General features: G+C 37.7%; 1 protein-coding gene across 1 annotated transcript; it reads right to left on the bottom strand.

Annotated features, from left to right (window-relative positions):
- Positions 1–613: 613 nt before the first annotated feature.
- On the bottom strand, positions 614–5360 carry LOC103945763 (nuclear envelope integral membrane protein 1). The gene is made up of 9 exons (XM_009356355.3): positions 5178–5360; positions 4390–4606; positions 4034–4191; positions 3797–3942; positions 3603–3665; positions 3426–3518; positions 2109–2270; positions 1815–1999; positions 614–1412 (listed from the first exon to the last, which is right to left on the bottom strand). The coding sequence occupies exons 1-9, from the start codon at positions 5281–5283 to the stop codon at positions 1103–1105; spliced, it is 1440 nt and encodes a 479-aa protein (XP_009354630.2). The 5' UTR covers positions 5284–5360; the 3' UTR covers positions 614–1102.
- Positions 5361–12400: the final 7040 nt, after the last annotated feature.

The following is a 12400-nucleotide window of genomic DNA, read 5'->3' as shown; positions in this document are numbered from 1 at the left end:
CCTAATCCCCGGTCCTGAACGATCCCTACTTACATACTTACTACAATTGTCAAAAAGAGGGTTTAATTTGTGTGCGTATAAATCTCGCATCACTAAACAATTATGAAGGCCATAGAGAGAGGAGTGCGGCAATAGTAGAGAGAAAGAGAGAGATGTGTAATTGTGAGGTGTGTGTTATCTCACCCCGCGAAAGGGAAGATATGCTTTGGCTTTCTTTGGTCTTGATTGTGCCTTTATTTATAGTGTAGGGAATGTTAATTCCTTACCCTTTTAGAATTACAACTCTAACGGAATATTAACTACTAAAGGGAATTACACAATCACATTCTTAATCTAATAGGATTGCAACAGGGTATTGGTATTCACAGATTTTTTTTCTTTTTTCTTTCTAGTTTTCTTTTCTTTCTTGTCTTTTTTTTTTTTGGTTGAAAACATCATAAACCATTAATGTAATTCTCACTTTGAAGGTTTTGTTTTCATTCTATTTTTCTTTGTGTTTTACCCCTCCCTCCTACGACCCTTCTTCCATCTCTTCTTTCTCCAACACAAAAAACAAAAAACTAAAAATGAAATAGTTACCTATACATCTCAAAGTTGAAAAGAGAGGGGAAGAGAAAGTGAAGGGGTATTTGATTGTTCGTTGACTCTATATGATACTAATATTTCTATCAAGTATAAGTTCTATTACAAGTCATCGATGTATTTCCAGATTTTTTTGTGATTCGACCCTTGCACCCTATTTCATCACGTAGAACTGAATGGGAACCTGACATCCACCATAAACAACAGCTTACAAAGTTCACATGACCCCGTTCTTAAGGGAGAAACTGTTTCTTTTTACCGGCTATCTGAATCTCCTTTTAGAACAAAATGAAATCAGAATTTCCATTCCGGTTGCTCAAAAAACATCAACTGCGCACAACTATGAATTTTACAACATTGCAACCGTTCCTGCTACTCTCTAGAGTCCAGACCACAAATTTTACAGATCCGTTCAACACATCTTTATTTTCTTCCAACTCAACTTTGAAATACGGCAGCCTTTTCTTGCATGTGCCATGCCCATGTTGACTTCGCAAAGGAGGTGTTGTAAGCTGCTTGTTTACCACAACCAAAGGAGCCACCAGTGGCGCGGTTGATCAGCAACTTTTCTAGTGCTCCGGGGAGTGACACTGATTCTTTCTACATTTGAGGAGCACCATCTGTGATACTCAGGAGAAGAAGCAAGTTCCTGCAAGGCATTTGTTGTTGTCTCTCTGGTGAATGCGTCCCACTCTTCTTTTGAGTATTTTCTCCTTTCAGGTGTGGTGTGGAAGGTAGAAGGAAATAACCATGCATCTGAAGGTGGAGAAGGCGGAGAATCAGGAATTTCCAATCTGCGGCGGTTCTTTTTGGGTGTTTTCAGCGATTTCCTGCAGGAACATTCCATATATGTCATGAATGACAAAACCCAAAACCCATGGCAAAAATCAAAGAAAGTTAAGAAACATACATGCTATACTGCACATCATCTAATACATGTTACTAGGACTCCAAAAAACCATTACCAATGTACCAGCATGCATAAGAATAACAAATCACATTGTCCCTTTGATTACCAGAATAGTGAGAAACTGAGTAACCATTTGACATTTGTGTTTTTCACACGCACACAACACAACTACTCGCAATTTAAGCAACTATTGACATTTGGAGATGACTCCTATGTAACACACTTCAATTATAAAAATACATTGCTGTATTAGAAAAAAAGTTGTTCAGTATTTACTGTTTACTTGTATTGCCGACTGAGGAATATTATGGTGGTTACTTACACGGTAGATATCGACGAAGGAAATGTTGGCAGATACTGGAAGGCCATGACTAAGCTCCAGAATTGGAAAGACATAATCTTGCACACGCGACGAAGGAATCTCCATCTAAAGATTTTCTTTAGTATAGCAGAGATGACGAATCCAAATACTATAGCTTCTGTTGCCAGTAGGTGATCGACAGAACTCTGAATGCAAAGGATACATAAAATCCCTTTTCAGATAATGAGATATATATAAGCACCATTAGTGAAACTTTGATAGACAAAATTTGAAATGTATACTTATCTAACGTACCTGAAAAATCACAGTAGCACCCAGAATTTTGATGGAACAATTAACAAACTGAGATGTCATTATATCGATTGATCCATCTTCTGTAAGGATGAGTTTGTGAACTGCCCAGAAGCCCAACCATGCTCCAGCCAGAAAAAGAAAAGCCAGAAGAAATATAGCCAACTGCAAATTATGAGAGAATTTCCCCAGTATTACCAACAGTTAACTCTGCAATCATTAAGCATACAGGTCGCAATAAAAGTAAAATAAGGTGCAGCAATGACTTAAATAATAATAAAAAGGTCAATTTCAGGGTATCTTAAAGAATGAAGAATGTGAAGTCTACTTGTAAACTATTTCCGCCCAAAAGAAGGAGAAGCATTAATTCCAACTTACAAAACATAAAACCTCTATATAATACAAGCCACTAGAACAATAACTAGCCTAAAGAATGAAGGTGTGACTTGATGAATATCTTGAGAATAGATCAATATCATTATGATCTATCAACTATTACATGCCTAACGGACTGACAACTTGATGCAAGATGAAAACCATAACGTAACAAAGACTAGAACAAGAATAACTATTATCAGAATATGGCATAAAAACCAAGTGTGTGCTTGTAAGCCTCTAAGGTATTACATGCCATTAAAAACTTGAATTCTGATTCTGGCACCAATTAGTAGTTAGTACACACCTGAATAAAACTAAAATCCAAGATGGTAAGAGAAATGTAGTGCAGAATTATAAGCAGATCTTACCTGAAAGAGAATACAGAGTACATCAAAACCCAAAAGAAAATAATGAAATGCATATTAGAGAGCATATTTTATTTGAAAGAGATGTTTGATATAAAAGATGTTTACCGGTTCGTATTTCATCAAAGCATTCAACTATATGCTGACGTCAATGCGATACAAGGAAAATTTGTTCCCCCTAATAGATGGCTATAAATTGATTATTCCATGCATATCACTTGAAATACCTATAACATAATTTTTAATGAAAACACAACTCTAAGGGAAGCTTTCACTGAGTAATCAAATGATGTCGCTATATGCCCCATAATTGTTATCGTTGTTTAAATAACTTAATAGTTATAACTATATCGGGCTGAGTAAACCTGCTAGATTTCAGCAACAATACCAAAAGATAAACACGGTAACATCTTGCAACTAGAAAACAAAAAACATGGATGATTTTATCTAAAATAAAGGTCACCGGCCAAACATGACGATACATGCAATAAAAAAATCTGGATGGAAAAAGAGGAAGGCATTTTTCTTTATGGTGAAGATAGTTAGGCAACTAAAAGAATAATTCAAGATAACTTACAGGATTATACATATCTTCGCTGATTCCAATCTCTATGAGTACTGTACGCAATAACCCAGGTAGGTAGCTAAGGAGAAAAGATCCCAAACCAACCTGATAAAGTGTGAGAATTACATCAATCATTATCATGTAAACGAAAAGTGTAGAAAGGTAAATTAACTGAGCTTTGGTACATACCACAGATGAGTACACAAAAATTGCAAGAGAATTCTTCCGACCGGTTGGAAGAAGCTTCATCCCCTGTACACAACCACAAAAATTAAAACATCATACTCGGTCATATCTTGGATGGTGTAAGGACTTCATTGGACAATGGACATTCAGCAATCTTATCAAGAAAAAGGATTACAGCAGTATGGCAACTATTTTACCTGAAAAAGTACAATCAATATTACAAGGACCACCCCAATTGCCATTCCACTGCCGTAATAAAATACTAATGAATTGCTCAGGAGGGACGCCAAGCTCATCATGATTATGCCCAATATCAAAAACGTCACGCGATATTTAACAAATTCTGCAAAACAAAGAACACATTAATCAACTGGTCACTAAATGGATTAGAGTACAACGTAAAATCATGTGCACATTAGACTCAGGAATATTACCTTCTTCAATGGACACCTCCAAGCTCTCTAAGGGTGAACCATATGTTCGTATATCTAAGAGTTGGTGCTCAAAAGGTGACATGGACCTTGACCAGGAGCCCTTGGGAACCTTCTGCCAACGGCTTTGAGGGCACATCCCTAGCCCAAGAGATGTATTTCTGCAAAGAAAGAAAAAATTCATCATTCCACACATAAATAACGTCAAAGCAATGGAAAAGATATCTCAGAGACACTGGTAATATGATATCGCACAATAATTAGTTTCTTCCCATTCAGTTAATTAAGTTCTGTATGCAGAGTGTCTGACAGGGGAGTTGTATTAAAAACTCACATGGCCCATAATATTGATGACTCACCTGTGGAAACAAACCTCAAAGGTCGGTATATGAGTGCTTGAATTTGTTCCTGATACCTTCACCTTCACCGTGTTGGCAAACTTCCCAATATTTTTAAGCCTTGACAGTCCACGGATATGAACTCTTTCACACAGCACTGAAACGCCAGGCTTGGAGCCAGGAGAATTTTTTACTAGCGCGCCATGAGATAATTGTAACCTATCCGACTCGGAAATAACTGCAATACCAAAAGAATAATCATGAGTAACAGAATTCTAGAACTCAAAATCATAAACATGAAATAAGCCATTTCTATCTGCCTACACTTCAAACTAATCTAAATGGCCATTTTCAACCTTAACAAAACGTTCCGAAAAGCTGTGTTCTTGGAGGCACATTTTTGTTCCCAAAAGAAAAACCCATTCTAATACATCCAAAACCTATAATGTAGTAGTTGTATCAGAAAAAAATAATTTGATATAATCAAAGAATATCCCACTCCAAATCAAAATTTGAAATTTCCCACAATCTTACTTCTTCAGAAAAATTAAGAAACCTAACGCAGAAATCTACTCCCATTCACTTCATATATATATATATATAAATTGGGTTTTCGAATCCTTGATCAATTCGTAGCAAAAGATTCAAATTTTCCCTCGGTATTCTCAGAAGCCCAACACATCAAACAAAAAAACAGTTTTGGGATTCAAATTACTGTTTATCTTACTTAAAACCCTAGATTTTATAACTTCGTTAAGCTGGATTTTGTAATCACAGTAAAATTTGATGGGGAATTGAAAAGAAAGTACCTAAGGAATGCTCATTGGAGGGTTCGACGGCGGATGAAAGCGGGAGCGAGAGGAAAAAAAGCCAGAGAATGGAGGCGAAGATCCGACCCGAATTTGCAGAAGCCATTGCTTCTGGTTCTTGGTTTCGACTCCGAAATTACAGAGACGGGGTGAGAAGGCGCGCGTGGAAAATACGAGATGATATTAAGGGTATTTTGGCTATTTTACGAAACGGATTAGAAGTCCTTTTAGCCCAACCGACTTTGGTGGAACCACGGCTTGGACGCGTTTGATATTAGCAGGCTGGGTTTGTTATTAAAAATAGAGGCTTGGATTAAGATCCACTTTGAAAAAGAAAATTTTAAGGCTAGACGTCAGGATGATAAAAAGCTTAACAACTCTCACTTTTATTACTTATATCGTACTATGAATCATTTGATTACCCAATAAATTACTTATTTCTTTTCTTGTGCATCGGGGAGTGAAATAGAACATAAAACCGTAAGCTCTCAAACAGTGGGAGAAGTCCAGGGCTCTAATCGTGTGCCAGTTGAAGAATGAGCCGTTTCGGTCACCTGTGCACCTGGGTTGTCCATGATTTGTGCATAACTTGCATTAACAATTGTCGCATCATATTAAGGATATCATGCATGAGCATGACTCGGCTAGATAGTATATTGATAATGTATCCCAAGCATATTGACAATATATAAATAGTGTATTGTGAGTGGCAGAGCCAGAATTCGCTCGCATAAGCGGCCCTTAAGCCATATAAAAGAAATTAGATCAAATAAAGTAATATAATGTGATGTTGTATTGTTTTGTCAATATAATATGACGACGTATTGTTCTGTCAATTTAATGTGATACATCATCAATACAGATCATTATGTTTTTTTTACGTTAAGTTTCAACCATGTTTCCTTGATGTGTATTCTTGTAACGACCCGTCCCGAATTTTACGAATTTTAGAACGAGGGTAAAGTAGTAATTTCACGTTTGAGAGATATTTTTCATATTTTTCTTTTATGGGATTGTTTCGTGTGCCAAGTGGGACCCGCATCCCACTTAACCTCTCATCCCCTCTTGCCCCGTGTCCTTTCCCCCTCCCCAAACTCTCGATCATCTCTCATCTCTCCCCCTCACTTCTCTCTCTTCTTTTTTCTCCCTTTCACCTCTACACTATTCTTTCCTCTTCGAGGCACTAACCCACACGAACAAAGAAACAACATTGGCGAACCGTCGTCACCACCACCTGAACGTCATCATCTCGGGCCCAGACCAAGGTCTTGGAAACTTGACAGTGGGCAGAGGCCATTGTTCACCTTCTTCCCGACAAACCCAAGGCAATTTTTCATCACCCCCGACATAGGTAAGTCCCTAGGACCTTTTGGGTTGTATTTTAGGGTTAGATTAAGGTAGGCTTTAAGTTGTTTTCACATGTTGGACGCAGAAACAGCTTGGGGATAACGAACCTAGTTTCCAGTGAGGGATGCCATGACTTGCAGGTCATTTTTCGACCAACACGGGCCACGACATAGCTCCAAATTGGTAAGAACCTCTTCTCCTCATTCCAAGCTTCATTTCCATAACTAGAATGTGGAAAATGGCGAAGAAATGAGCTTGAACGGAGCTCTAGAACCCTGCCAAGAATCCTCCCAACCCACGACCTGAAATTGGGTCGACCTGACTCGTAATCCAAAACTAGATCCAAAACCCATCAACCCGGCCCAACTCAGCAACTAGGCCTAACCAAACTTAGCCCAAACCAACAACTTGACCCTACCTGGATCCGACCTGACCTGGACTCGATGGAATATTCATCGAAATATTCCATTATGAAATATTCTAACGGAATATACCATAGAATTTTCTTGGAATATTCTCTAGAATATTCATGTTGACTTTTCATTGACTTTTACGAAATTTGCCCAGGACCCCTTTTAGGGTATTTCGATGCTTGATTCCAAATCTGCGCTCCGTTTTCCCAAATTCAATCATTTTAGTAGGATTTTACTAATTGATCCCTTTATGTGCTTAGATACATTTATCAATGGTGATTTCGTTCTCCCTTGTTCGAATGACTCTTCGACAACGAAGTTTCTGTAAGTGGACCCTTTCCAAAATGCATGATTTTATGACTGCGTTTTATGAAACGTTTATGAGTTATCAGATCTACGCTTTATGAAATATCATGCTTTATCGAATTCACGTTACTGAGATATTTATGAATATGATTTATGATATGATGTTTGAGCTATTGAGCTTCGATGAGATATATTTTGGAAATATTATGTCCATGATTTTCTATGCTCACTTAGTGGATATTTATTTATATATGCCTTCAAACGGTCGATGTAGGGCCTTCGGGCAGAAGATTTATATATGCCTTCGCATGGGCGATGTAGGGCCTTCAAGTGAAAGATTTATATATGCCTTCGAGTGGGTGATGTAGGGCATTCGGGCGATTGTGATACCACTACTAAGCACCCGATATACGATATATGTTTTATGAAGGTTTTTATGGCATGATGGGGCTTGCAGAAAACCTACTACATTTTATGCTATATGAGTTTTCTAAAACTGAGGGCTAGTACGTTTGAAGAGAACTTGTTTTAGTATTACTTATATATAAACTTGGTCCGCTCATCATTTGTTTTGTGCCTTATTCAGGACTTAGAATCGAGGCGTACAATCCCGACGTCAAGGCATTCCTGCATTGGTTTCTTTGAGTCATCTCGGTGTAGGACCCATTCCTTTATTTGTACATTTTCATAATATTCCTTCTACAGTATTCTTGATTAGTTGTATTATTTATGTGTACTATTTACGCTCGTTCTTTCTTCATAACTTAATTGCATGTTAATATTGATAGGAGCATATTTATGCTACTTAGTTATGATGATTCCTTGCATTTAGTTAGCTAATTACTACTTATTATAGTGTTTTAAGCTATTTTCATGTGTTTGTAGGTCCTAATGGCAAAGTTGGCAAGAAAGTGCATTTTGGAGCCATTTGGAGCAGTTTTGGGCATCAATTGGATAGCTTGTGGGTAGAGTAAGATGGATGGACGAATTTGAAGACCAAAGGTGTCTAGGAATGTGCTAAAGAGCAGGAGAAGCAAAATTGGAAGTTTTGAAGATAAGGAATCAGCTACAAAGAAGGAACCTTATCCTATCTTATCCAAAACATTATCCAAACAACCTTATCCTAACTTATCCTAATCTAATCTTGTTCTACCTTATTTCTAGCTGCAAGGGGACCTAAATACCTGATTTCTAGAAGACCCTATCTGTTCCTAAAAGGGTGCCGCACCCTTCCCCTTTATCTCTTCTAGAAGTACCAAAATCTGCCACAAAATACAAAGTTTCTAGAAGCCCTAATTTCTGGCGAATTTTCCTAACCTTCTTTCCTCTTGGATTTTGAATTGAATTGGCCTTATTCCTTGTGGATTTGGATTGTACAAAGCCTTTTAAAAAATTAATTAGGTTTTGACCCTTTTCTTGAGGCCTAAGCCTTGTGCCACACCCTAGTCCTTCTCCCACCTGATTTCTACCAAACCCTAGACCTAATTCTAATTTCCCTAGGGTTTTGCTGTGCATCATACATATATATACATTTATGCCGCACCAAATAGGGGAGAACTCAGAGAGAAAATCAGAAAATTCAATTTGTATTGCAGCAAGGAGAAAGAAGGAATGGAGAAGCCTTTGTGCCGTGCATATGCCCAAGCTTTTGGGAGTGTTGGAGCATCTCTGGGATGTCTTTTATCCTTGTCTTAGTTTTACAATTATGTTGATTTCGTTGTTAATTTTTGCAATGATGAGGAACTAATTTCTTTATAGTTGGAGGTGAATTCGAAGCCATGATTATATGTTTTATATGAATTGATTACATTCAATTATTGTTTCTTGATTCTTGAATGTGATTTGCTTATCTGAGTTATCAAAACTTGTTTATGTATGTTGGTTGAGGGTCGACACTTAATTTGCATGTATGAATTTGATGCTAGAGTATAAGGGAGTTTCACCTAATCGTTATGAACTTATATTCACAAGTAGTGGAAGTCACTAGTCATGATTGTGTTAAGTAAATCCTTGGTATGAGTATCATGCTTTTCATAGTTACGAATGCCTCGTCAATGCTTATGGTTTTCAAAGAACTTAATGACCTTTGATATGTCTTTCTATCATGCTTTTCATAGTTAGGGAACTTGATAAGGATAATTTGGTTGTGATGCGTATCTCATCCAATTCAATAAGTTAAGGAAAATCTGAAAGTTAATTTGTGCTTTTCACGGTTAATTTGGGGCATTGTCATTCATAGTCTAAAGGAATAATAATTGGAAATTGGTTTGTATGCATATGTCATGTGTGGAGATGAACCCTCTAACCAGTTTTTCACCCTTTTTCAATTCACCAAATTCATTTTTATAAAGTGTTTTATGCAAAGTTTCTGTTTTAAGTTTTAAATTCGTCAAAAACAATCCCCCTTTCATTAAGTCTTGTTAGTTGAGTCAAAATCTGTTTTCTTTTAGTCTTTTGAGTCAAGTTAAGTCTTATTTTCGTCAAAATCACTTGTTAGGTCTAGAATTGAGTCTTTTTGATTGTTTGTTGCTGTTTTGAGTGTTTTAAGTCAGTTTTGAGTCTATAGAGTCTAATTTAGTGTTTTTAAGTCTTATTTGTGTTGATTAGCATCCCTAGTTAATCCTCGGTCTAGAATGATCCCTACTTACATATATACTACAATTGTCAACAATAGGGTTTAATTTGTGTGTCAAGTTAATTTTCACATCAAATTTTGGTGCCGTTGCCGTGGATTAGCAGACTTGCTAATCCCTTTTGTTTATGTTGTGTCAAAGTGAGTCTTAAGGTCAAGTGTGTCATGTGTTTCTTTGTGTCTGTTTGTGTTTGCCGTGCTCTTTAAAAGTGGTTGCTGATTTGTTTTGATTCTTTGTTTTAAGTACTAGTTTATGACTCGCAGTTCTCAACCTATTCGTGCAAATATCTTTGAGTTTGACGACAATTTTGAACGAACTTTGAGAAAGAAGAGGAAGAATCCAGAACCTAGTCCATCTAGTTCTGAGGCCGAATCTGAAGAAGAAGAAGTGGAAGAAGAAGAACAAGCTATGACTGCGAACAATCGAGCAATCAAAGAACTTTCAGCCTCGGGATTAGACAATGCTGTGCCTTTATGCATTCAATACCCTAGGGCAGCTTAAGGCAAGACTGATAAGTTCTATTTGAAGTCTAGCTTGTTGCATCACATTCCCAAATACCATGGGCTGTCCATGGAAGATCCAAACAAGCATCGTAAGGAGTTTGAAGTGGTATGTTCAAGCATGACACCCATCAATGTCGATGGGAACATTTTGAAGATGAAGGCCTTTCCATTCTCTATTTTGGAAAATGTTAAAGCTTGGCTATACGAATTGGCACCCAGAATCGTCACTTCTTGGGAAAGCATGAAGCGAGCATTCTTAGGGAAGTTTTCCCTAACTTCGAGAGTCATTCTCTTGAGGAAGAGAATTAGTGGCATTTAACAAAACCAAGGAGAGTCTTTTCCAGCGTACTATGAGCGTTTCAAGACTCTAGTTGCATCATGCCCTCAACATCAAATGAAGGAAGAGCTCTTAATTCAATATTTCTACGAGGGACTCCTTTCAATTGAGAGATAAATGCTAGATGCCTCGGTAGGGGGTGCTTTGGTTGACAAAACATTGGTGGCTGCCAAGGTCTTAATTGCAAATCGAGCCTTGAATGCACAACAATATGAGGGAGTTGGACAAAGAAACCCTCCACGGCAACAACAAGTGAATGAGGTAAGTGCAATTTTTGAATTCAATCTCAATTGGCTAATCTCACTATTCTTGTGTCACATGTTGTCGATGGATCCAAAGTGCAAGGTGCAAGAATATGTGGAGTGTGCTCTATGCAAGGGCATCTCAATGATCAATGTCCTCAATTTATAGAGAATGGAGGATGGGAAAACACTAATGCCATAGGTTTTCAAGGCCAAAATCAGCAAAGGAATGATCCATACTCAAATACATACAATCCGGGATGGAGAGATCACTCAAATTTCAAGTGGGGGGAGCCTTAACAACCTTAACAACAAGGAGGAATTCAACAGCCACCCCCTGGGATATATCAAAGGCCATTTGCACAATCTCAACCTCAATCACAAACTGCCTAACAAAACTCAGGCTCGCTAATTGATAATTATCAAACTATTCAATTACTAACTTCTATATCGTAGGGATTACAAAATCAAAATTATAGAATACCAAACCAAGAAAAGGAGATGAGTGACATAAAGAAGCAAATAGGGCAGATTTTTGAGTTCCTTAGGCAGTTTAGAGAACAAGGCAAACTTCCTAGTTCAACCATTGTGAATCTAAATGGAGGTTTTGAAACCGCAAAGGCTATCACCTTGAGAAGTTGCAAGGAAGTTGGAACCAACCCCAAACCAACCAAAGCAAGTCAAAAAGAGGATGAAAAGTTGTTGCTCGAAGAAGAAGAAGTAGACAAAGCCACGGCAAGGGTAGAACAACCCTTGCCGCAACCCCCTAGTGTACCTAAGCTGTCCCAAACCACCAAGGTAAGTCCAAATTTGAATTTTTCTAGTTCTATTCCACTAAATGTGCTCTTTCCTAGCAGGTTTATGCAATCTAAGAAAATTGAGGATGAAAAAGACATTCTGGAGACGTTTAGGAAGGTGCACGTCAATATCCCGCTCCTTGATGCTATAAAGCAAATCCCGAAGTACGCTAAGTTTTTGAAGAAGCTTTGTACAACAAGGAAACGGATTCGGGAGAAAGAGGTGGTACATGTAAGTGAGAATGTCTCTGCAATGTAAGTAAGAAAATTGAGGATGAAAAAGACATTCTGGAGACGTTTAGGGAGGTGCACGTCAATATCCCGCTCCTTGATGCTATAAAGCAAATCCCGAAGTACGCTAAGTTTTTGAAGAAGCTTTGTACAACAAGGAAATGGATTCGGGAGAAAAAGGTGGTACATGTAAGTGAGAATGTCTCTGCAATGTTGCAAAGAAAGCTGCCACCTAAATGCAAAGATCCAGGTAGTTTCACTATCCCTTGTGTAATTGGTAATACAAGGTTTGAACATGCTATGCTAGATTTAGGTGCATCAATTAATGTCATGCCATATTTTGTTTATGCATCTATGAATCTAGGAGAGCTTAAAAATGATGGTGTTATTATTCAATTAGCCGATCGATCTAAT

Source organism: the organism of the source record quoted next, unplaced genomic scaffold, assembly GCF_019419815.1.
Source record: "Pyrus x bretschneideri cultivar Hongxiangsu unplaced genomic scaffold, Pyrus_bretschneideri_v1 Contig18, whole genome shotgun sequence".
NCBI lineage: Eukaryota > Viridiplantae > Streptophyta > Magnoliopsida > Rosales > Rosaceae > Pyrus > Pyrus x bretschneideri.
Note: the sequence above shows the minus strand (reverse complement) of the source record. Positions and strands in the feature narration are given on the sequence as shown.

What these genes read in the sequence shown, in the direction of transcription:
- LOC103945763 (XM_009356355.3), bottom strand. Translation starts at nt 5,283, where the DNA reads ATGGCTTCTGCAAATTCGGGTCGGATCTTCGCCTCCATTCTCTGGCTT. An exon ending in TATTGATTGTACTTTTTCAG is followed by an intron (nt 3,666 to 3,796) that starts GTAAAATAGTTG and finishes GGTTGTGTACAG; the next exon opens with GGGATGAAGCTTCTTCCAAC. An exon ending in CCTTCGTCGATATCTACCGT is followed by an intron (nt 1,413 to 1,814) that starts GTAAGTAACCAC and finishes ATGTTCCTGCAG; the next exon opens with GAAATCGCTGAAAACACCCA.